The 26218-nt window shown below is 39.2% G+C and overlaps 5 protein-coding genes across 7 annotated transcripts; 2 read left to right on the forward strand and 3 right to left on the reverse strand.

Annotated features, from left to right (window-relative positions):
• Positions 1-2113: 2113 nt before the first annotated feature.
• Positions 2114-3300, reverse strand: LOC131008864 (transcription initiation factor TFIID subunit 8-like). The gene has a single exon (XM_057935960.1). The coding sequence runs from the start codon at positions 3047-3049 to the stop codon at positions 2291-2293; it is 759 nt and encodes a 252-aa protein (XP_057791943.1). The 5' UTR covers positions 3050-3300; the 3' UTR covers positions 2114-2290.
• Positions 3301-9649: 6349 nt separating this feature from the next.
• LOC131008860 (probable receptor-like protein kinase At5g61350) lies at positions 9650-12372 on the forward strand. Its single transcript, XM_057935955.1, has one exon. The coding sequence runs from the start codon at positions 9797-9799 to the stop codon at positions 12218-12220; it is 2424 nt and encodes an 807-aa protein (XP_057791938.1). The 5' UTR covers positions 9650-9796; the 3' UTR covers positions 12221-12372.
• Positions 12373-13432: 1060 nt separating this feature from the next.
• On the reverse strand, positions 13433-15413 carry LOC131008862 (probable xyloglucan 6-xylosyltransferase 3). Its single transcript, XM_057935959.1, has one exon. It carries the CDS (start codon positions 14994-14996, stop codon positions 13638-13640), a length of 1359 nt encoding a protein of 452 aa, XP_057791942.1. The 5' UTR covers positions 14997-15413; the 3' UTR covers positions 13433-13637.
• A 730-nt stretch (positions 15414-16143) lies between these two features.
• LOC131008865 (vesicle transport v-SNARE 13-like) lies at positions 16144-18885 on the forward strand. The gene is made up of 6 exons (XM_057935961.1): positions 16144-16305; positions 16605-16720; positions 17819-17877; positions 17962-18150; positions 18297-18467; positions 18542-18885. Exons 2-6 carry the CDS (start codon positions 16627-16629, stop codon positions 18695-18697), a joined length of 669 nt encoding a protein of 222 aa, XP_057791944.1. The 5' UTR covers positions 16144-16305; positions 16605-16626; the 3' UTR covers positions 18698-18885.
• A 611-nt stretch (positions 18886-19496) lies between these two features.
• On the reverse strand, positions 19497-26218 carry LOC131008861 (two-component response regulator-like APRR1). 3 transcript variants are annotated; one of them, XM_057935958.1, is made up of 8 exons: positions 25157-25275; positions 24317-24426; positions 23598-23759; positions 23383-23516; positions 22659-22829; positions 22218-22326; positions 20099-21070; positions 19497-20002 (listed from the first exon to the last, which is right to left on the reverse strand). In XM_057935958.1, exons 2-7 carry the CDS (start codon positions 24387-24389, stop codon positions 20118-20120), a joined length of 1602 nt encoding a protein of 533 aa, XP_057791941.1. In that variant the 5' UTR covers positions 24390-24426; positions 25157-25275; the 3' UTR covers positions 19497-20002; positions 20099-20117. The 3 variants fall into 3 exon arrangements, with proteins under 3 accessions (XP_057791941.1, XP_057791940.1, XP_057791939.1); XM_057935957.1 differs by lacking the exon at positions 24317-24426 and having other exon boundaries at positions 19497-19996; positions 25157-26218; XM_057935956.1 differs by lacking the exon at positions 24317-24426 and having other exon boundaries at positions 25157-26218.

The raw sequence follows: 26218 nt of genomic DNA on the forward strand, positions 1-26218 counted from the left end.
AGGAACGGATCTCACCAAAGGAATGACCCTCGCCAGAGGAATGACCCTTTCGCCAAAGGAATGGTGTTCGCCAGAGAAGTCACTAAAGACAGAAAGGTGATTTGCCCACGCGCCAGAGCAGAGGAATCGCCCGCCTACGGGTAAAGTTACTATTATGCCCATGACCACGCGGGGAGCATGCTTTTAGAGATGAAATCACTATTTTACCCCTAGCATGTAATCTATAAATACCCATGCATCCGTATCTTGTAAACACACGCTCTCTCTCTCTATTAATACTACAACAATTTTCTTCGACTCTCAAGCGATCCAACTTTTTCTCGCTTCTCACGATCAAACACTAGGTAAAATTTGTGATTTAGATTAGGTGTTGATAAAATACTTTATCAGAAATCAATATAAAATTACTCTATATTTTATATTCTATAATAGAGTGAAGTTCACTCTAACGTGGAGCGAACCATTGCAGATGCTCAAAGAGTTTTCATTACTTTTCTTGAAGCTGCCAACTACTCTAACGTGGAGCGAACCATTGCAGATGCTCAAAGAGTTTTCATTACTTTTCTTGAAGCTGCCAACTACTGCTACTCAAAGTTTAACTCAGCAATGAAAACATTGACATAATTATCTTTCGACCATGAGATCACTAACTTTGCAATTAGCCATCTCCAATTAAAGGGCCAACTAAACTTGTAAGTTGGTATTCCACTTATACTAAATTGAGTTTTGTATAATTTATTCTATACCTATTGAGGCTAGCTAGGGTTGATAATCCATATAATCATATCGTATTTTGTTTCGACATGATAAGAAAGACCACTTGAATGCTATAATATAGAAAATGTGAAAACCAACTTCGACGTAAAAGTTCAATTCAAATTTCAAACGATACATGCATTTTCCTAGTTAAGTCTTGGAAGTGAAGATTAGTGCGGATTGAATTGAAACTCATCCTTTACACATAAAATATCTAGCACTTGCTCAGAAAGAGTGGGCATCAGAATCATTAGATTCATTACCATTTTTAAATCCCTCCTGCTAGGGGCGGATCCAGAATTTGAGGTTAGGGGGTTGAATTTATTGATCTACGACGTCTGAAGAAGCAATTTTCTTTTAACATTCCGTACACTTCATTTTCATGCATTTTTTTAACAATCACTTAATATAATAAATAATTGTTTGCAATTCAATTAATTCAATATTAAGTAGATTGAAAGCATACAAAAATATACTTTTATGCATTCTTTTTTAAAATATATATATTTCATTTTCTAAACAAATAAACTAACTTTCATTGTTAATAATTAGTAATTTTACTTTTAACTTTAGAATGAACTCAAATTCAACATTAAAAATTAAATAAGAAAAAAATAGGATAAAAATAACATAAATATAACAAATCAATGTACAATGTCAAATAATATGGGTAGTTAGATATACTATAAATCTATAAATAATGTATTATATTTTTTCTTCTATTTCTTATTTACATACACATATACATATATAAAAATAAAATATATATCTATATTAAAAAAAAAACTCAAAAATTGGGAGGGGGCTTCAACACCCCCCCCCCCCCCCCCGCGCATCCGCCACTGCCTCCTGCCCTCCAGTTTGCTGAGTTTTATTGCTTCTCTCTAATTTATGTGTCCGAATTTGAATAGAATGAGCTAACTCTATTTTTTTACTCCCTCCGTCCTACTATATCTGAGACTCTTTCTATTTTGGGCGTTCCTCCCCCTCGCATCCGCCACTGCCTCCTGCCCTCCAGTTTGCTGAGTTTTATTGCTTCTCTCTAATTTATGTGTCCGAATTTGAATAGAATGAGCTAACTCTATTTTTTTACTCCCTCCGTCCCACTATATCTGAGACTCTTTCTATTTTGGGCGTCCCACTGTAAGTGAGACTTTTTCTTTTTTGGGTAAAAGACACATTTTCACTTTAGAAAATTGCACAAGTACTCTGTGAAAACATACTACAAATTTCTCTTTGTTTAATAGGCATATTCACTATTCAGATCCCAGTTTTCGGTATTTAAAATGAAAATCTTACTTGTCCTATCCAGTTTTGTGCTACCAACATCGATGTGATTGGCGTTACAGGGTCAAAATTCCCCAACCAAAATCTGCATTAATTAAGAAAACAAACAATCAATATGTTATATGCAATTTTGTTACATCCTATTTTTTCGTTGGGGTTGAATTAAACTTCAAGAATTAAGCTTGAATTCAGCAAGGCTAACAATATCTGGGTTTCTTCTATCTACCAACACAAACGCGATGATGCTCTAATAGCCATCGTAGTCTCCCTCGCCTCGTCCGCCGCCACCGCCGCTACCGCCACCGTTGTTTTCACAGTTGACCCTCAAATTTCCAAAATCACCAATTTTAAATCTCACTTTCCCTCTCTTCACCCGCACCTGTTCCACTCCTTCACCATTGCATTCCCTTTTCAACTTCTTCATCTCATTGCACCCCAAATTTGCCGCCTTTTCCCTTTCCAAACTCTCCTCCCACTTCACTTCCCCTTCCCTCTCCTCCGCCCCACCGCCCCGCTCCACCACCGCTGGCAACCACAGCGGCACGTGCTTCAATCTCCCCTCATTGTACCACCCGCTCTCATCCCTGTATTTCGACAATCTCTCTTTATCGGAGCAACTCCTCCTCGGCGGCAACGGCTGAGCAAACGGAGTTTGGTCCGTGTACTTGACCAGCTTCATCAAATCCCTAATCACGGCTGACCTCCACAACGATCGCGATCTCACTCTCCACGCGCCGTCGAAGCCTTGCACCGATGTCAAGTCTTCGATCGCGGCGACGATGTCGAAGAGGTTTGATTCGGTGCGCCCGCTCGAATTGGCGGATTCCGCGCTCAATTTGGCTACCGCTTTCAAATATCTGGTGGCGATGTCGGTTAGGGATTCGAGCGCCGGCCTCTCAGCTCCTTTGTAGCCTATCGATTGACAGATCTGCGCTACCGCCACTCGAGCTAGGCTAAATGAGAATTCCGGCACCGCCGCGTCGCCGATGATTTTCTCTTCCCGCATTGATATTCGCGAATTGGGGGAAACTAAATATTTTGCATCCACTCCCCACGACGGGAACCTGTGGTTGAAGGCCTGGTGGTTGTCGGAGAAAACAATAAGAGGCGATGTTTGGTGGCGGCGAACGCTGGTGGAAGTGCAGTGATGTTAGAGAGATGCGGAAAGGCTTTTGGGGCGGCGGTGGCGGCGGTGGGGTGGAATGTGGTGAGGCCGAGGGTTCTGGGGGCAGGTTTCGCGACTTTTATTATTTATTTATACAACTAATTACTTAATTATTTTGCATTATATAATTTAATTAGGGATTTTTTTTTTTTACTTGGGGATTAATTTTTTTAGAGAATTAATTGGGGACTAGTGGAGTAGTGGTTTTGTTATATAAAAAAAAATTACCCCTAGTTAGTAGTTACACGAGTTTTCATTAAATTTTAATTTTATATATCAACTGGAAATTATTCTTTGAAATACATAAACTTTCAGTTATTTTAACTTTTTATACGATTAACAATTATTTTAAATTAATATTAAAATAAAAATCTATAATATCTATATGATTTAAACAATTAATTAGATGTCTGCGACAAGATATTCAAGAAGACGAAAAAGGAAAATGATTGAATAATGGAACTCTTGAAAATAGTTTCATATTTGTAACTACCTACATCAGTTACTATATCCTTGATCTCCAAATTTAAGACCTCTATAAATAAAAGAGGAAGCCATTAGATTTGTTACCAGTTTATCAAAGGCAAAATACATGTATTGAAGAAGCCATTAGATTTGTTACCAGTTTATCAAAGGCAAAATACATGTATTGAAGAGTAGGACTATTAAGTTATATTGTTACAACGTTCAAACCAACATCTAATTTAATTACTTTGAATAGAAAACTCGTGAGCTTATAAGCTCTTTAAAACAGCTTATGAGTTGTTTAGGAGCCTATAAGCTCCTTCAAATTGTTTGGTAAAATAAACTCTTAAAGAGCTTATAAGCTCCCCATAAAATAAGTTCATCTACCCCAATTTCTTTTCTCATTATCTTATAAGCAACACTCATTTTACAAAAATAACTCAGCTATGATTTTTTTATTTTCATCATATATCATTCTAATTTTATTTTTCTTCGATTTTCTTTCTCTAACAAAGATTTTCTCTCACTAACTAAAAATCATCTCTCTAGCTTATAATCTCAATTATCCAAACACTTTGACAACTTATAAGCTCTTAAGAAACTGCATCTCTTATAAGCTATTTAAACATCTTATAAGCTCTTTAAAATAAGCTTAGCCAAACACCCTCTATGATAGAGTTTGTTTTATCTGTGACGTTAGTATTAGCTTCAGTAGAGTCTAGTTGTTGCTACTAAGTATGATAAGTTTAGAAAATATTTCTATTAGATTTACTTAATAAGAGGGATTCTATTAAGCCTAGTGGATTCACAACTGCAATCAATAAATATTCTAGTATAAAAAATCATTTCAATGTGGGTACTTTATTTTTTTTTTGTTTTATTGCTTTTCATAAGTTGTTGTTGGATTCATTGTTCAAACAATTAGTCTAATATACTCTGATTTGCGGAAGCAATAACTTTCACATTTATTTCTCATACTATTTTATAATTTATTTTTAATATAAGTCATTTTAGAACGCACTCTCCACACTTGCAATGATATTGACATTGGAAAAATCAACACCAGTTTAATTAACAAAAACATCATATGTTTCTTTGTATCAACAAGCTTCATTGAAAGAGAATTAATACTCCCTCCGTCCCGCGAAGCGTGACCCACTTTTCTTTTTGGGTTGTCCCACGAAGCTTGACCTGTTTCTAAAAATGGCAAAAGATTTATCCTTTATTCACTTTTTCACCTACCACACTTAACACACAAAATATCAATTTCTTAATTCCCGTGCCGAAAAGAAATGGGTCACGCTTCATGGGCTAAGTTTTGTAACTCATTATTTCTTTTCAACCAAATTTTCATTATTAAAAGAAACAAGAATTAATTTTTTTTGAAGAGCTCAATTTGAGGAGAGAAGACGAATAACGCAATGAGATTAAAAGGAAGAAAAGATTCGAGGAGCTCTTCTCTCGACAGTCTTTGTCTCTCTAAAGTTGAGTAGCTCTTTTTTTTTTCCTTCAAAAAAAAAAGAAACAGAATCTGTATCCAGTTCTCCCAATTAACTTTTTTCTTTTTCTTTTCTTAGCGTGAGGTTATTTTTAGGAAAAAAGCCCAAAGCCCAATGATAAGTGGGCTGAAGACACGTCTATTTCAAACTATAAGCCATGGGGATTCAAAATCTGAATATAAAATAAATTAACATACAATATTACATCATCTCCAAAAAAAAAAACTTGGGGTACAGCTGTACCCCAACTCTATGTATTAGGGGGTGTTCGGTTGCCGAGATTAAATTAGTTCGAAATTATCTGAGATTGAGTTGGCTCGAGATTAATTTTATCATAGGAGATAAGCCAATACTCATAAGCCAAGACTATTCCTATGTGACATTGTTCCAAGATTGAATCACGGGCCATATCCACTCAACCGAACAAGATATCATAAGATTAATCTAATCCAATCCTATCTAATCCTTCAAACCGAACGGCCCCCCGGGATTAATGAGAAACCTAAGACTGAATAGTTTGGTTTTATTTAAGCTTTCCAATATAACGGACTAATACACCATACACGATGTCGTTGATCAGTATTTAAACCCCATCGTTCCTCTTTTATAAGTTAAAAAAAGTTACCTAAAATCTTAAGAATATATTGAGAGAACAGAATCGATACACTTGCTTTCATCTACTTGAAGGAAATATTAAGACTTTCTTAAGTTTTTGTCAACTTATCTATCTTTTGGTTTCACAAGTGCCATCTTTAATGGATATTATTTATATCTCAAAGTTTCAATTAATTTTAGAAAAGTCTATATTATTTTTATCTATCCAAACTACACCCTTCGTCCCAATAATAATAGTCCCAATTTTTTTCTTTGGCGTCCCATCTATAATGTCTCATTGAAAATAATTTATTTTATCTACACTGTCTTTTACTTTTTTCACTAATCTCTCTCTTTGTTACTTTTTCACTACTCTCTCTAGCTCTCTTCACTTACTTTATCTACATTTTCTTAATTTTTGTGTCTATTTGGGAGGAGGGAGTAATTTTTAGGAGTAAATTTACCCATATGACTATATGAGTAGGTCACCCTTTATTCAATTCGTGGATAGGAGAAAATCATGTTACAATTTGTGGATAATGATAGCAGTCACTGTAGACAAAGATTCAGCACGCTTTAGGAAATTTTTTGATCTTGTCTGATGTTGGGTTGCTTTCATATTGATGAGCAGGATGGCACCTCGGTTGCATTTTGGGAAAGCATTTGAATGCATGAGTGTCTCTCTATAGATACACAGTGGTCATGGTGTGTTATCCAAAATGATATGCAGAAGGGAATGGTGAAAACTGATGGACACTGAATTGTGTTGCTATATATGTTGAATCAAATTTATATATGGTACAGAATTAATGCAAGCCTATATATATCTCTAGCTACTAGATAGGCTAGTTGTTTCTTGCATTTATTTACTTCTGCGCAGGTGCTGTCCTAACTCACCTGTATGTATGTAAGAATTCTAACTCACTCATTAACGATTGTTTCATTTTTTTTTTCGAATGGGTATGTGGTGAGATGTATTGTATCAGTCAGTGTGAGTACGTATGCAGATACAATAATACAGAATATAACGAAAGCTATATCAAACGAAACATAAAAAATGATAATATAGTTCGGTGATAGAAAACCTAGGTTTGGGAGCTTCACACAAGAAAAATTATCCACTATATAAAGTTAAGATATACAAGGTCTTATACAATAAAACTCTTTCCTAACTACGCCTCTATAATTTCCCAAAACTTCACTACAATTAAAAGCTAGACAACGACTAACTTTCTAGGTGTGAACACCGACAAACACCTCACGCCTTCGATCTTCTTTATTGCCCAAGTTAATCATTTCCTAGTTGTAGATGGAAACAAGAATCTTTGTTGCTCAAGTTAATCATTTTCTAATTGTAGATGGAAACAAAAGTTCTAGCTCAATGAAGATTCTGCTCGGATGATCTTAATTGATCTATCAATTTAATAATTATTCTTCAAGAAATAAGAGATCAATCGCATGATGCTAGCTTGAACAAATTCATGGGTTATTAGAAAGCTTTGAAATATATTTGAATATTAATTATACTTCAAGTAAAAGTCTCGCGCATACCATAAAAATATCATATATGATAAACGCGTAACACCATATGTCTCTACATAATGTGTACATACATACTCTAACTTAGTAACTTGTATCAATTCTAGAAAATAAACGACCCTTAGCGTATCAATTTCAATGGCCGAGTAAAAGATTAGTTGAAGATCACATAGAAGTAATTTCTATCGTCACCAAGAAGCTAGAATATAATTTTATTTCTTTGGACACCAACAAGCTGGAATTAAAGTCATATATTCAGAAACTTCTGTGAGTCCAGGACACTGCTACTTCAGTCTCGAAAGTTACTCGATCGTATTGTATATCATATTGTATGATATGTGACGGTATATGGATGTAATTAATACAGCAACTTATAATTCTGTGATATGTGACAGTAGGATCTACCATATATATTACTTCATTCGTTCCACTCCAATAGGCTCACTTCTTTTGGGCACGGAGATTAAGAAAAATTACTTTTTAGTAGGAAAGTGGTAGTAAAATGGTGTGGTCCACACCAATTAAGTACAATTTTTTACCCAAAAAGAAAAATGAGCCTATTGAAGTGAGACGGAAGGAGTATTAAAAATAAAAAAAGTTCCTAAAAATAATGTGTTCTAGCTGATTATCAGGTACATATTATGAATTGGTGCAGTATATATATATGTATGTACTTCCCAATCTGTGCTTAGTTTGTCAAGAGAGCGTTTATTCTTAAGATTAAGATTTTTTTAATTCCACCAAATGATAGAGATTAAGTCAAATTAGCTCAAATAATTGAAATAATCAAGGATTTGGAATATTCTAAAATTTCAATCCATCAAAGTAAACAAGTGATTAAACTTACTATTTATTATATATATATAGAGAGAGAGAGAGATTGGTTATATTAACCCCACCCTATATATATAAGGGGGGTTATATATATATATATATATATATATATATATATATATATATATATATTAACCCCGCCCTATATATATATATATATAGGGGAGGGCTACAGTAAAAACACTTCTTAAAATATAAATATAAACGTTTTTTAATGTACGAATTCATCCAACATGGTTACGAATTGTGAAAAATAAATTTTTGTTACCTTTGGGATTCGAACCCAGGACCACGAATTCATCCAAAAGGATTACGAATCAACCGTAGATCTTGATGATCTAAGGGCTGAAAATCATTTATATTTTATACACTTAAGAGTGTTTTTATTCTAGCCCTCCCCTATATATATATATATATATATATATATATATATATATAGAGAGAGAGAGAGAGATAGAGAGAGGGGTTGGTTATAGTGAAAATCGTAATTTAAAATGAGCATATTGTATTAGCGTGTAAAGTTACTACATTCATTAATGTGCAATAATGCAATTAATTGCACTCGAGTTGAGAATGCATTCATCATCAAAATGATACATCATATATCTATAATAGACCTTCATCATCCAAAAGTTCATAGTAATATTTTTCGTATTCATTTGAACCTCTCCATGTATGTATATATAATGTCAATTTTTTTTATATATATAGCAAAATAAAACTTCTGCAAACTATCAATAAATAATACTCCATCCGTCCCCAAAATAAATTTTTCTTTGAGGACGGCACGGGTTTTAAGGAAAAATGATAAAGTGTATTGATAGTGGAGAAAAATAGTTATAATTAGTATTGAGAGTGGTGAAAATGTGAAAAAATGTTATAATTAGTATTGGGAGCGGTGAAAAAGTGAAAAGTAAGAATAAATAAAGTATTATTAATGATGGTGTAGTTGTCCAAAAATGGAAGGAAAGAAAGATGAACTTATTTGGGGGACGTTTCAAAAAGGAAAAAGATGAACTTATTTCAGGGACGGATGAAGTAATAATAATAATAAAATAAAATATAATAATAATAATAATAATAATAATATTATTATTATTATTATTATTATTATTATTATTATTATTATTATACCACAGAGTCGTTCCAAATGAATAATAATTTACATAATCATCAAATCATACCCAATTCCCGGCATCAAATGTGGTTCTTTTCCCTCATTTTTTTTCTTCTTCAGATTATACTAATAAGAAACCTAATCTTCCTTGCAAGTCAAATCATAAACTAATTCGCTTCAGCCATTCCCAGCTGGATACGCGGTTTGAAATTCTCACCCTATGTACGACCTTATACATTCAATCTTAATCTTAATAACAATAATAACAACAACAACAATTCTAATTAAAAACAAAACATTAAACCCAAATTAAGAAACTGTCATCCGCGACAACTAATTTTTTTCATAACCGAAAAGTCTCCTCTCCTCTTCAAATATAAACAACCCTCGTTTTTTCATTACAAGATCGCACGTTCTCCCCCAACCCCAACATGCTTCCAACAATCATTCCCACCCTAAAAAACACTAGTGTTTTTAGTTTGTCAAAACACAAACTCTTCTCATACTTCCCATCTCCGCCGCCCTAACACCGCCGCGGAAATGGGTCCCATTTCCCTCCTCCTCCTCCTCCTCTTCATCAATGCCGACGCCAAATCTTCTTCTTCCTCATTCACTCCCGCAGATAACTACCTCATCAACTGCGGATCACCTGATCCCACCCTTCTCGACGACGCCAGGACTTTCAAATCCGACCCCCAATCCTCTTCCTACTTATCCACAGACGAAGACATTCTAGCTTCCGTCGCTTCTCTTCCCGACGCTCCGCCGCCGTCGCTGTTTCTGACTGCAAGAATCTTCCACCACACCTCCATGTACAGGTTCCTCATAACCAAACCCGGCCTCCATTGGATCCGCCTCCACTTCCACCCCCTCCCCCACCCCACCTACAACCTCACCTCCGCCACCTTCTCCGTCTCCACCGACGACACCGTGCTCCTGCATGGCTTCTCCGCCGCCACAGCCGTCTTCAAGGAGTACCTCATCAACACCACCTCCGACAAGCTCACCTTAAAATTCTCCCCGATGAGAAACTCCGTCGCCTTCGTCAACGCCCTCGAGGTCGTCTCCGCCCCGGACGACCTCGTCCCCGACTCCGCCTCCGCCGTCCCCGCCGGAGAAGCCTCCGTCGTCAATAAATACGCTTTTGAAGTCTCCTACCGCCTCAACGTCGGCGGCCCCGCCGTCACCCCGAGAAACGACACTCTTTCTCGGACGTGGCGGACCTCCGGGGAGTTCATGGCCTTCCCTGATGGCGCGAGGAACGTGTCGGTGCCCAACGACGCGATAACCTACCCGAGTGGCGGCGCGACGCCGCTTACCGCCCCGTACCCCGTCTACGCGACGGCGGACCAGATGGCGGACTCCGCCACCAGCGATCCGAATTTCAACCTAACATGGATAATGAGCGTTGATCCGAGCTTTTCATACCTAATTAGACTCCATTTTTGTGACATTGTGAGCAAAGGGCTCAACGAGCTCTACTTCAACGTCTACATAAACGGAGCCACCGGCGCCGCCAATCTCGACCTCTCCACTCTCACGAATGGTTTAGCGATACCTTACTACAAGGACTTCGTGCTCAACGCCTCCGCGATCACCAATGGCAGCGTGGTGGTTCAGGTCGGCCCCGCTTCCAACGTCGTCTCCGCCTTGCCCAACGCCATCCTCAACGGCATCGAGGTGATGAAGATGAGCAACTCCGCCGGCAGTTTGGACGGCCTCTTCTCATCCGATGGCGCGAAGAAGATTAATTCAGGCATGAGAGTTGCCGCCGTCGTTGGCCTAGCGCTGTCAGCCACAGCGGCGGCGCTGCTCCTCTTTGCGGCTGTGAGATGGTGCAGGAGGCCGAAATTAGGGTATGAGAAACAAAAAACCTTCTCTTCATGGCTGCTCCCTCTGAATTCGAGTCAATGCAGCTTCATGTCTAGCAAGAGCAAGACCTTCTCCACCATCGCCAACTCCGGCGTCAATCTCGGCAGATTCTTCACTCTCAACGAGCTCAAGGAAGCAACGAAAAACTTCGACGAGAAAAGCGTCGTCGGAGTCGGCGGATTCGGGAAGGTCTACCTGGGCGAAATCGACGGCGGCGCCACCAAACTCGCGATCAAGAGAGGCAATCCATCTTCATCGCAGGGGATCAACGAGTTCCAAACGGAGATCCACCTCCTGTCGAAGCTCCGGCACCGGCACCTCGTCTCGCTCATCGGCTACTGCGACGAGCAGTCGGAGATGATCCTCGTGTACGAGTACATGGCCAACGGGCCCCTGCGCGACCACCTCTACGGCTCCGGCCACCTCCCTCCCCTGCCGTGGCGGCGGCGCCTCGAGATCTGCATCGGCGCGGCCAGGGGGCTGCATTACCTCCACACGGGGTCGACGCAAGGGATCATCCACCGCGACGTGAAGACAACCAACATTCTCCTAGACGAGAATTTATTGGCGAAGGTCTCGGATTTCGGGCTGTCGAAAGCTGGGCCGGCGTCGGTGGATCAGACGCACGTGAGCACGGCGGTGAAGGGGAGCTTCGGGTACCTGGACCCGGAGTACTTCCGGCGGCAGCAGCTGACGGAGAAGTCGGACGTTTACTCGTTTGGAGTGGTGCTGTTCGAGGTGCTGTGCGCGAGGGCGGCGCTGGACCCGGCGCTGCCGAGGGAGCAGGTGAACCTGGCGGAGTGGGCGAAGCAGCGGCACGCCAAGGGGGAGACGGAGGGGATCGTGGACCCGGCGATTGCCGGGACGATCACGCGGGAGTCGCTGGAGAAGTATGTGGAGGCGGCGGAGAAGTGCCTGGCGGAGTATGGTGTGGACCGGCCATCCATGGGGGATGTGCTGTGGAATCTTGAGTATGCCCTGCAGCTGCAGGGGGCGGAGGATTCCAAGATTCATGGGGCAGATATGACTGATGATTCAGGACTGCTTGTTGCTTCTTCTCCTATGTTTCTTGAGGGTTTGAGTGCAAGATGATGAGGAAATGTGCTTTCTTCTTAATTTGTTTTACATAGGTTAATTGGAAGTATCTATCTATCAATGTTTTTAATTTATGTGATTTCATGCAATCTTCTTCAAATGTTTCGTGAAGATTGTTTGGAGATGAATAATCTAATTTTAAGTTCTTCTTCACTTTGAACGACTCCTATGGTTTACAAAAACGGATGAGATTGTGTCTATGGAATTTTATTGTTCACGTACTGCATTGTTAGCTTCTCATGCAGATTCATATGAATTAATTCGGATGACACACGCATATGCTGCATTAGTCGACTCATCGATCAAATCGACTCGAGCCAGAGTGTGCAATGTGGATCAATTTAATAAGATATTACAAAATAGACACTAATAATGACACAAAGGATTACATTTATTACAAAACTTGTAGCATATTTAAAGGAAAATCATTCTTTATAAGTAAAGATGATATTCTCATTCAAGATTATCAGAAGTATTAGAAAGGATGAAAGGTCCATCAATTTTGATACCACGAACACACGAAAAGAGAATGAAATAGAAAATTTTGAAATCTGCATACATACAAACGAGAGGATGTGAACTTCAATTATTTAAAAAAAAAAACACAAAAAGATAATGATTAGTGTGACTTCAACCATTTCTACTGGCAGAACTTGATACTCTCCCCAATTTTCTCAACGACCCGTGTTCAGTTTTTGAAGATATATATTTTCATTTTTGGCCTTCCAAAATTCTCCACACGATGCCCCTGTGAATCCGGATATATATCGGAATGTCCCCTCTTCTTTTAGTATGCACATACACACGTTGTTCCTTTGTGCATGTGAAACACCATAGCACATCTGTTTTTCTGTTGAGTTTAAATTGAATTTGTCAAATTGGCTCTCAAATTTTAAAATTTCAAATATACAACCTAAATCTTATTTTTTTGGCAACAACGGTTACGAAAAATAAAAGAAAATGAATCGATTCACTCATGCATTCCAAATCGATAATCCAAACTGAATACACAATGCTGCCAAATTTTGATCCCACAACTACCAGAGTATAGTGTTCCCAAATTCATCTAAAAATGTGAGATCCAAGCTAACTTTAGACACTATATATACACCCATAGGCCATGGTAGGATCAAAGTTTCCTCAAAACACAAGCCTTCCTCTGATCCTTCCACAGGGTAGTGTTGCCCATTCATCCAAAAACATCATATCTATGCAAACTCCGATAATAATACAATTTTCCAAAAAAACAAAAAACAAATCTTCCTATAGTAGGAGATAAAAATACACACAAGTCCACAACAAGAGAAACGCCATTTCCCCACTCGTACACAACAACAATCAAGCTGATTAAATTAAATCCAATGACAAAACTATTATTAATACATGGCAAAAGATCTGTTTGAAGGTGAACAAGTCAGCCTCTTCTCCCGCGCAAAGAATTTCGAATCCCAAACTTATCTACATTCACCAACGGCGTTATGCTCTCATTCCTAATCCTCTTAATATTAGGACTAACCAACCCCCGATGTCTAAAACCGTACAAGTTCAACACCTGATTATCCGCGAAGTTGTAGGCCCTCTCCATGCTCCTCAAGCACCTCGCCGCCGCGCACGTCCGGCACCCGACAAAGTGCGTCACGAACGGCCACCGCTCGTCCCCGAACCCGGGCCGGTACTTCTCCATCATCTCCTCGTACCGGTCCACCAAACCCTCCCAGAACCCGTGGAGGAAGTACGAGCTCTCGATCGACACCATCTTCATCCACCGCTCCTGCTCCGAGACGAGTAGGTATATTAGCGCGGATTGATCGTCGGCCTCGAATGCCGGCCGGCCCTTCAGGTTACTCGTCAGAACCTTCCCGGCCTCTTCCCGGATGCGGCCACTGGGCCCCATCCGGGCCCAGGCATCCAATAACTCCAATGACCACTGGCAGTTTCTTAAAAGGAAGCTGCCAGTGTTGAGGGCTATCCACGACTTCTCTTTAAAGAGCATGTCGGGGTAGCCGTGTATTACGAGATTCGAACCCCGATACCTATGGAAAGGTATCTCGAACACCATGTCCGTAAAAAGAGCGTCGCTGTCCATCCACCATATCCACTCTGCCTCCGGGTGCGCCACCATCAGCCGCCGCATCAGCGGCAGCTTCGACCAGCTCCCCGCCATCTCCTTATCCAAATGCGCCATGTTGTACACGATCTCGATCCCGTGGATCCTGCAGTAGTCGATCTTGTTCTTCAGGAACTTGAGCAGGTAATGGTCGCCGATGGCGTTCTCGCACGGCCTCGGCGGCGAGCCCGTGACGAGGTAGGTTTTGGGTCGGCCGTTGATGTAGTACGGGAATTGGGGGTTCCGGCGGCGCCATAGCTTCTTGTCTTCGTCCCAATTCGTGATTTTAGGGCCCAAAATGGAGGATGAGTTGGAATTGGGGGTTTTTTCGGACGCATCGGAATTGGAATCGGAATCGGAATCGGAATCGAGCGGATCGTCGTCGGAGCGGATGGCGGCGACGATTCGCCTGGTTTCCTCGATTAGGTATTGGCTCTCTGCTTCGGCCTCGAAGGAGACGAGGTTGTTGAGGCCGATTGTGCCGCGGAGGACGAGGATGGTGACGAATCCGCAGAGGATTGTTATCTTGATGTTGTTGAATGTGCGGTCGGCCTGCCGACCCTTGGGGAGGTGGCCGCGGGCGGCACCGTTGGCGGCGGCGGCCGTCGTTTGGGGCAGAATTGTGGAGCTCCGCTTCTGGGCGGAATACGTCGCCTCCGCTCCCATCAATCAATCACCAACACAACAATGCTAGGTTTGGTATTCCTTCTCTCTCTAGAAATGGCAATGCATAATCTCATGAATGAATGCAGAAACATACAGAATGTGTGTGTGTGTAGAGGCTAATTTGGAAATGAATGGTGTTTTGTGTGGGTTTGTTGTGAGAATTGAATAGTTTTGATGAATAATGCAGGGGAGTGGTGGGTGGATTGAGCGCGACTGCGGGGGCCCTGTTTGGGGCTATGTTGAAGCTGCCATTGATTGCCATCTTTATGTTGGGGTTCTGCATCTTATCTTCTTCGATTAAAAGAAAATGTTAAATTCTATAAATCTATTTTTGTCATCTTCCTATTTTCTATTTTTATTGGCGCCAGTGCTATATATTAGCAAAACTCAGTGTAATATCAACGGTTTATTTAATTACGTATTAGCTAAATATTATAGCCCATATCTATATATTATATAAAGAACCAGTTTATTTAAAATAATAAGATAAAAATATGAGATATAAAAATTCCTAAGCGCTCTAGCAAGAGCACGAGCCAAAAAATTGATTAACTAAATTACTTTAGATCGTAAGAAAATTATATTTGAGACGAAAAAAATTGTACAAATACTTTTAAATACAACTTCCTTAAAAACATTGCCGGAAAATCTCCAAGATATATATCTCAACAAAATAGACCGACTATTCAAATTCAACGACCTGTTATAGTAGATTTGGTAATGACATCTTCCAACGACCTCTACAAATTATAATTAAATGATTCAAAAAATGCAATTTTTGGTCCATTTATAGAAACTTAGTAAACATATAAGGGCATTACATTTTCACGTGACAACTTAGATAACAATTTTCAACTTTTTATTCTCTCAAAAAAAAAATCAACTTTTTATTCAAACACTCTATTACATTACGATGCAAAATTTCATTTTATCGAACTAGAAGGATTTCGTCGGGCCGAAGGCAAATTCTTTTCGTGCTGACCCAAGCCCACAAACCAAATGAAAAATTCAGCCCGAAAATATTATCGGGCTCCAAAAATATAGCCCAGCCCGATGCAAAATCAGACGTGGAGCGATAGTCATAGTTGTGCATCCGACGTGAAGCGGGGCATTTCCGTCTTTGCATATTCTGACGTGGCGCCACGGCTCGGAATCATTATGAGCCTCTCTCCATTAACGTTTTAAACAATTTTCCGAAGGCCATCAACGTTAACCGTTCTAGATTGTTCCAACAAAATTTCATCGCATTTCGGAGTGTTTTCTCCGATCATTGCCTTCTCTTTTCCGGCGCCGATCCGATCAACCTAAGGTAAATCGTCTCGATTAATCAGAGTTCAACGGCGCTTCTCATTTCACATCCTCGAATTCCGGGTGATTAATAGGTTTACGTTGATCGTATCAGTGATGCAATGTCTGAAAATTGACGATTTGGATTGGTTGATAGTGGCGTTGCCCGAATGAGTGTCGTATAAAATTTTAAGAGGCTAGAATTAGTTGATAGTGGTTATTGATCGGATGTCTGTCTCAATATTTAAAATTTGAGAAATGAGAATCAGTGCGGTGTAGGATTATTTGGAATTGAGTATTGTTCTTGTGGATTGGTTGCAGGAGATTGTTGAGGGATCAAAAGATGAGTCAAGTATTTGAAGGTTATGAGCGGCAATACTGTGAGATATCTGCTAATCTTTCGAAGAAGATTACTTCAGCTAGTGTCCTTGATGGCGGTGAGACGAAATATTTCCAGTCCGCTTTGAGTTTCTTATTAGATTATACATTCAGTTTTGTGAATTTTGATTGTTTTGCCAATATGTTATGTAATAAGTAATGATAAGTCTGATCTTTAATGTCTATGCATTTCTTCGAGGAGGGAGTATTGCTGTCTTTAATTGCCTGCAATTTTTTAGAGGGCATTGCTGCTTCTAGCTGAATGTAGGATGACAATCGCATTGCCAGTTTGAAATAACAATGGATCCACTTATGAAATGTTAGAAAATGGATCAAAACACTAAATGTGATGATACTCATAATTTGATGAAAACATGTTGGCTGTGCATGTTTTGAAAATTATTTTATTTTTGTGTTAATAAAAGTCTGTACACTAGCGTTTGATTTGATGATTTCATCTTTTTAACAGTATGCTTGATTCTCCTATTCTTCCTTCTGGCAGTTTTGAAATTTCTAACCATGATGTTGTGTCAGATTTGTGCATATCTAAGGAAGTTGCTTTGGACTAGAATGCTAAATTTCCATTTAGTTGTTCAATTGATGGATCTAGCTGCTTCTAGTTAGAACTAGGCTCCGTGTTAGCAGTTCTGCTTCTTGTCTCAAATGCAGGCTGATTGGTGCGTGATTGATAGATTTTACCAAGGCGTATGGGTCATGATGATTGGGTGTTTCTTGACTTTGTCTGGGGGGAAATGGTATTGGGGATTGATGGAGGATGTGGACCATGATTCGTGTAAACTGTCAATTTCTAAATATTGGGGATTGATGGATGCTTCACAGGTTTCAGAGAGGAGATTCAGTTGCCCATTTTTGGTTTTTGCTTAAAATGGAGATTCAGTTGCCCTGATAGACCTTCCCTTGCAATTTGGTAGATGTAGCCTTTTAATTTGTTTATTACTTTTGCTTGAGAGTAAAATTGCTAGGCGTGTTTTGAGCTTTTATAACTTAGGAGGTGTGACAGAAACAATTAGCCATCAGTTCATGGATGATCGGTTTATCTCTTGTTTAAGACGCTCAACTATAGTTCCTTAAACAAGCACATAATTTATTTATACTTCCATTTGCTGCTGATACTGGTGTAACTTTTCCAATGGCAGAACAAAAGAAACAGAAACTATCTGAAGTTACTGAAGGATTAGAAGATGCTGAGGCACTGGTAACTGGGTAACACACATAGAATTATTGATCCTTATGTCCTTAGACTCTATTACTAACGTCCAACCTGTGCTTAACATCCAAGATACGTAAAATGGATCTAGAAGCTCGGAGCTTGCCCCCGAGTGTGAAAGCTACACTTCTTGTCAAGTTGAGAGAGTACAAAACAGATTTGAACAATTTGAAATCAGAAGTGAAGAGGATCGCATCGGGTAATGCCAACCAAGCAGCTCGGGATGACTTGTTGGAATCTGGAATGGCAAACACATTGACGGTACTGATCCTTCCCTTTGTTCTTCTAGTATTGCTGGCTACTCCTATACCTATTCGTGTCCTGTAAGGATTTTATACTTGTTTGGTTTATTTTCCTCCTAAAATTATGCCCCAGTTTAGCTTACAATTTGATGCTCGATTATATAGGCATCAGCAGATCAACGAGCAAGGCTACTGATGTCAACTGAAAAATTAGGTAAGTCGAGCGACAGGATCAGGGAAGGTCGGAAAACAATGCTTGAAACGGAGGAGCTTGGCGTCTCAATTCTTCAGGATTTGCACCAGCAACGTCAAGCCCTCCTGCACGCACATAACACTGTACGTCTCGTGTTCTTTCCCGGCCTACCTCCTTTTGCTGAAACTGTTTAATTGTCGAGATTAACCTTTTGCAGCTTCATGGGGTGGATGATAACATTGGCCGGAGCAAGAAAATTCTGACCAACATGTCAAGACGGATGAGCAGGAACAAATGGATCATCGGCATTATCATTGCAGTCTTAGTAATCGCCATACTTGTCATTCTCTACTTCAAGTTGACCCGCCGCTGACTTCAACTGCAGGAAGTCCCTTGGTTTTCTCGTCATTCATTACACGACGCCCAAGTGTATTTCTATGCCCTTGATTTGTTGTAATCATGAGGTGTGTGGATTATGTTTTTCATTAATCTGTTTGAAGGCCCAGTTTATATGTCATCCTCGGAGTTGTTTCCATGTCAAATAAATCAATATTTGACTCATTTTGCACTTTTTAAACGTTTCAATAGCGACTTCATTTTTTGATTTGTCGCAATTTTAGACAAACATTTCTTCCAAAAATGTCGATGTTTTCAATGCTGAAAATGTAGTGAATATTAAAATTCCTAGCTACAAGTCAAAAGGTGAAGTAACTAAAGAAATGTTTTAAGTAGTGTCCCAATTGCAAAATGGGTCAGAAAGTGAGGATTTATTCGGCCGTTAACTGAACAAAAAACTTGAGATATTTGACTCTAAATTTTTGCAACTAGAGTTGAAGAGATAAGTTGTAACACTAAAGTTACGCAGTGGTAAAATTATAGCAAGATTAGCCTAAGCAGTTACGGATGAATAAAATCATCTACAGATATAAATAAATAAATAAAGTAGAAAGAGTAACTTACCGAGTGCAGTATTGCACCACCAATGCACAGTAGCACGCGTCACCGTTCTTTCATCTAAAAGAAAACTACGTTAAGCTGCACATCTACACTATAATGGAAGTTTTAACCTAAAAGAAAGTTGGTAGGATCTATCAATAGTACTACATGAAAAGGAAGTTCGTACGATGATCTGTAGGGTATGTAGCTCTCTATACTCTAAAAAATATAACAACTAACAACCACAACAAAGCATATATAGAAAACGAATACAACACATATTTTGTACTATTTAGACACAAGTCATGTAAAAGAGAAGGCATAGATTGTCATAGTCAAGACACCCTTAGCCCTTCAGAAAAGGATCATATCATGCACAGTGCGTAGGATGACTATAGTTTCAGCTAAAACATAAGCAGTCTCGCAGGTGTCACAGATGGAAATTAATCCATATATCTAACTTTACCTTTTTCCTCTTTGGGATATCAATCTTGAGAAGCCAATGAGATACTTAGAGAACTTGCTGAAATCCACAAATCGTCTCCTCGGTCCGGCCCCAATGAGAGTCTCCAAGAATAGCTCCATGTACTCCTACCTTCATATCCTGAGATATTTATCTTTTATGATCACATCTGGCTGATCTCAAAGATGAATGCAAAATCATCTAGTGATTATCAGAGAGGAACTGCCACATGTTATCTGTACTAATCAACAAGACCCACAGGCCACATGCTTTCTGTTTCTGCAGACAGCATTACAGAGAGATTAGATACACAAGTGAATGATGAGGTGAATGTATGTAATGGAAAAAGCGAGAAAAGCATTACAAACTGAGTACCTTCATTGGGTAAGGATATTTATTGGCACATGGAAGCACCATCCTCATGTGAAAGTTCCATAGTAACAGTTTGATCTTCCTCATCATACTCTTCCTCTTCTTCCTCATCATCTTCGGTTAGAGCAGGTTGGCCATTAAGATCCACGTTAACACCATTTACCTTCCTCACAAACTGGCCCCTTAGACGAGGTCTACGTTCTGCTAGTTTTTTCCTATTCACGTACCTGATCTTCTTGTCAAAGCACCTTTCCTTCCGTTTTTGCCTAAACTTCAGCAGTGCTGCCTCTCTACGGTCGACTTTACTTAACTTCACTTCACTGAACGTAGAATTTCCAAATGATGGCCATGGATGTGGACTAGGCATTTGACCTGGTTGTAGGCATATGCCAAACGGGTAGTAAGGATAAGATGCCATTCCTGGGATGTGAGGAGGACATTGTGGAGCATGATTGTATTGAGGAATTAAAGCAGAATTAGCATGGTTGTCGGGTAGGTTCTTGGGATACATAGATGCTGATGACATCGGCACTTGATTCATTACTCCAGACACGTAATAAGGATAAGGGGTATGGTTATAACAACCAGTCACATCATTAGGAGAATCATTTCCTAAATGCATATGCTCCTGAGAGAACTCCTTTGAGTTCCTCTGTTGAGATATGTCAACTGATATAGGAGGAGTGCATGACCTGTCCATAACAAACGATTCAGGAGCACTATTACTGCTTGGTTGTTCATCTGGTGGTGAAGGGTTTTCCAGGGTCTCTTGAGCTTTTTCTCCTTGGATGCTCGAACCCACGTCACCATTCAGTATGTGATTCTCCACGAAGCTCACATGTTGAGCTGTACTTTCAGGAACAGAAGAAAACCCATGGTTGATATTTTTGGATGTGCTGGCTTTGACATAGGTGAAAAAAGCAGAAGATTCACCTATCTTCAATTCGCTCTTCTTTAAAAACGGTAAAATTTGTCCTGAAGCAATTTAAAAGCACACTTAGACTTATGTCATATGGAAATTGGAAAGCTCAGCAAAAGCTTGCTTTGATCAAGCCTTAATCTTTCAAAATCTCAGTAAGAAGTTCAAGAAATAACTCAAAAGAATCTAAAGTGCTGCATCCAGAAGAAATCAATAAGTGATAACTCATATGCTAACCTTGCCGTGCAAACTATCAAATAGCAGAGTGAACTAGAAATTAAACTTAATCAAAGTTTTTCATATAAATGAAATTGATTGAAGAAGAAACTCGAAATTACAGTTCTCTAGCATGTAAATGCACTGGAGTTACAGAAATTGCTACAAAAGAATTTACAATCATAATAATATATGAAAATTGATGGAAGGGGCAAAAACCCTTCGGTGAAACAAAAGAGAGAATTCTAAGTTGAAACAGGTAGGACATGATTTGAATTCATGAGCAAAGAAATTTCATTCTAGTTGAAGCTATAACATATCAATAGCCTGCTTCAAGAACAAGAAAGCGAGTTGCATGTTCTTGTGAAGAAGTGACACACATCCATATGGTGAAAACTTTACCTTTTCCAATCTTGACTAGTCTAATCCAATTATTTCACCAAATAGTTACCTATGTACCTTTACTAGTTAGTATGGAACTTTGTCCATAAATTCCGGTCTACACAGGAAAACTTCAGAACTTTGATGTATCAGTTTGGCCACATCCAGAATATGATAGCACAGCATCTTCACATTTTTCAGCAGTCCGGAAATAGAATGAATTAAGGTTAAGAATCCCAAAAAGGGAGGCAAGGGTTGGGAAAACCTATGACTACTGCTTTAGTTTCTTCCAGTTTCATTTGGACTACAGACCACACGTCATATGTTCATGACAATACCAGTATCCAACAAAAAGGAGTTCCCAAAAAGTTGGGACCAAAGCGATCCAAAAATTTCCTGGTCTACATATCAAATGAAATAGGCACTTTAACTATTTGATCCATACTTCCAGCGTTTAGTTAACAGTCACATAGGAAATGTATGTGTGAATAAGCCAAAAAAAAACACTTTCAACTTCATTCTTGAAATACATGCACACATACAGGAATGCACAAGATTAGCAGCTATCAGCAGTCACAAAATAATTAAATCCTGCGATCAATTCACCTATCCTCATTTCAAATGTACGCCTGTCACTTATTCCTGGCACGTCAGGCTTACACTCCCGTTGAGTCTCATCTACAGTAGCTATAGGAGCAGCTGTGGTGGTAGCTGTCTGAAAATGTAGATGCAAAGACAAATCAAATGCACGCAGATCAAATCTTAATTGAGAATAAACAGCTTAAAAGCAGTTGAATCTGCAAGTGATGTTGATATAGTAGTAGACATTGTTAATAGCAAGCTCTTAATTATAAGAGTGAATAAGCCGAGGAATCAATGAAAGGACATCGATTCCAAGATTGATTAACCACATTAATCTCCCCTCAAGATCACTCCTCCTCTTTTTTATAAATATTGAAGTTCCCTGATGACTTGTCCCACTAGATAACCTAGAAGTCATGAATTGGACCCTCCAAGGGTGATTTCAGTACATAAAACCAAACTCACCTCATCTTCTTGGTGAGTTGAGATACACATCTCTGGGTTAGTACTCTTTCGAGACTTGTCGTCTGTGTCATCCGAAAATAAGGTAGTGCTATTGGTGTTAGCATCATCACTGTGGTCTGACACCACCAGATCAAAATCATAACTTATGATGTTCTTCTCCACAAGTCCCAGCTGTAGATGGAAAAGTTAGACAGATGCAATCATTGTATAAATACTAAAGCCTTAAGGAATACATGGCTAATGTACTCTGCCGAAGAAAACACAATCCATAGGAAATATGACAATAGGACTACGACACCTTGCTTCAAGGTAATAGCCTGGGTGCAAAAAAGAGTGTGATACAAGAATTGATATGTCCTAGAAATGCCTAAAAATGATGACAAACTAGTTTTATGCACATGGTTTGCATGATGTAGATTATACTCAACAAAGAACAAGTGGCACTAGCCAGTTTAGACCCATCATGAGCCAAGATAGTAAAAACTCAGAATTTATGATTGATTTGTTCAATACATCCCTTTTTAGGGGGGAAATTTCCATATAACGAAGAATAAAGAGTCCGGCACAACTGTTAAAGGAAAGGGTTAATTGCATATAAATTACTGAACTTTCAAAATATTCTCATTTTGCCACCAACTTTAAAATCTGTATTAAAATATTAAAGGAAAACCCCATTTGAAAAATATTAATAGTAACTACTTTATGTAAAGTAGATAGTATGTACCATTCTCCTTCTTCTCCACATGTGAGTCCACAAGTTCAACAGCTCATTTGTACGTAATGGCTTCACTAGATAGTCAGCTGCTCCAAATTTGAGACACTTGACAACGAGAGGAACCTCATCTTGAGCTGACATCACTAGAAAAACATACACAGCAAAATAATTCAAATATTTATAATTAAAAAGCTCTACGGGGAACCAAAAGAGTGAATACTTACTTATCACTGGTATTCGTCGCAACTCTTTGTCCCTTGTGATATATTTTAACATTTTTAGTCCTTTAGACATTGGAAGGTCAACCTCAGCAAGAATAATATCTATATCAGGCCCCTCTGCATTCAGTGCATCAATCACTTGTCTTGGCGACTTTACAGCAGTCACTGAAAAGAAAGATCCATTACATTCAGCATAAAAAATTCACAGATAGTTGAATGCATGAAATAAAATAAAACTCAAATCAACTTTCCAGAATCAATAACTAGATCCCTGTTTTTTTTTTCTCAAGTCTGTCAGAATCTTATCTGGGCAACTGTTGCCGAATTCCAAAACTACATAAGTTCCTCCAAGCTCTTAAGACAGTTCCTAAACTTGTCTTCATTTTTCTTTGAAGTTACCAAAAATCATTATATATCACAGTACAAATTCTGGGAAGCAAGCACCAGCTACACTAACAACCCCTTCCAGGGTACGAAGGAACACACTAATATTAGAACTTGCAGCATATTTTCTACTCAGACCATCACCAAACCGAATGTAATTTAATATTGTTCTCCTCATCTGTATTTGCTAGTGTGCGTACAACCCAAAATAATCAGCAGGAGTACAAAGGAGGACATCATACAGATTTGGAACTTGAAAGAAAGTATATCTGATTCAGACATCTGTTACACGTGTCTGATGGAACTTTATAGACAAGAAAAAGAACAGAAACCCTTACTGCAGATACGATTGAGAATTATTCCAGAATGTAGTACTAAAGCAACCGATTGTAGAGATGGGCAGTACTGCATATACACGGAGTTGAATGAAGTCCTATATCTTCGTCAACTGATTAAGTGACAAATGATGTAAAAGTTAATTAGAATGAGTTCTTAAGTAAACAGGTCCAATATTTTCCATGTGAATTGCCATGGCAAAGATGAAAGTGATAAAAGTAAGGAGGAGCTCTGCAAGGTTGATATAGCCAACAGCTGGGCTCGTGTTTTAGCATATGGAAACAGGTGGGACATCTCGGTTCCAGTTACAGAAGTTAAGTTCTGATCCAGCCTAGCAGAAGATCGTACTGAAACTTAAGGAATGCAGTTAGACTTAGCCAATTACCTACTTATTGGGTCTAATCAAGCATTCCAAACGGAGTTCAATGCATTTTCCAAATAAAATCTTTCCGACATGCGACTTAGAGCAAGTCAGGCGTCTAAATATAGTAACCTACATAGTCGGCTTAATCTACGTCACATCATATCGGCAATTACACCAATTTTCTATAAGAGCGTAATTACCCTGGTAAAGCCATAGTAGAGAGATGCATATGCTTCTTAATCCACAGTAAGCTTCCTTAATCGATTCGATCCATGAAAGATACGTATCACAACTATAGATCATTAAAAGCTTTGCAACTACTTTATAAATAAATAGCAGAAGTACATACATCCAAAGAACACATATTGCAAGTAAGAACCATCAATATAATAAATGACTAACTAAACTTAGAGAGCAACTTCAATCAATAAGGAAATCAATGAATTCCAAATAAAGAAGAAGAATAGCAAATTAAAACCTTGATAGGAACATTTACACAAAAGTGTAAAAACCTCCTCAGAACTTCTCACATCATTATCACACAACAAAATCCTCACTTTACTCCGATCAATAAACCCATCCCCGGCCTTCCCCATCTCACTGTTCTCCATCGCTCTCTCAGTTATCAGCCTCCAAGACTAATCTCAACCACGAACTAGGGTTTGAAATTGACCCCCAAAAACAATCAGCACTAGACCATCCTCACACCCCGAAATACCTCTCCAACCGATAAAAATCAAAACTACTCTAATCCAATCCACTTAACCACAATAATCCACCACAAACTTATCAATTAGGCAGCTGCGTTGATGGCGTCAAGTCATCAGCCAGTTGACAATTCTCGCACTCCAGAAACGGCAATCAATCATCAATTCATCACAGGGAAGGTCAGCTCCGCAAGCAGCTGAAATAGGCACCCCCAATACAACGGCACCCGAGCCGCCACGTCGGCACCGTCCCCAATCCGGCGCAGTTTAGCACTCCACCTATCAAAACCTGTACCTATCCAGCACCTACAATTCTATATCCATTTCTTCGCACATAAATCACTTATTAATGGAGCGACAGTGAATTTGCCTTCGCTTGCTGCCGAAAAGCTCAGAATAAAATACCGAAAAAGGAGAATAGAGAGATATTTTAATGGCGCTTTTTTCTTTTCTAACCGGTAGTGGTGGGTGCTAAAATGAGCGGCCCGATTTGGCGTGACGGCAGCCGTCTAGATTGGGAATGGAGGGCGGAGATCGTGCGCAGCTGGCGCAGGTTATGAAAAGGGGTGACGTGGAAGGTTAGGAGAGGCAGGGTGGGAAAAGTGGAAAAGCAAGATATAGATATTAATTCCAGAGATAGCAAGATGCCACGTCAGCCGAGAGATCTAAAGGGCATGTATGAGCTGTGATTGTGAATCTAGATAGACTCGAGCAAGCATTTCGATTTTTTTGGTGGGCCCCAATGGCCCGTTTAGCAACTTTCATTGGCCATCAATCTTTGTATCCACAAATATTGTTTTTCTTTTAAATTTAAATTATAATTTGTACTCCCC

This window comes from Salvia miltiorrhiza, chromosome 2 (assembly GCF_028751815.1).
Source record: "Salvia miltiorrhiza cultivar Shanhuang (shh) chromosome 2, IMPLAD_Smil_shh, whole genome shotgun sequence".
In the NCBI taxonomy this organism is placed as follows: domain Eukaryota; kingdom Viridiplantae; phylum Streptophyta; class Magnoliopsida; order Lamiales; family Lamiaceae; genus Salvia; species Salvia miltiorrhiza.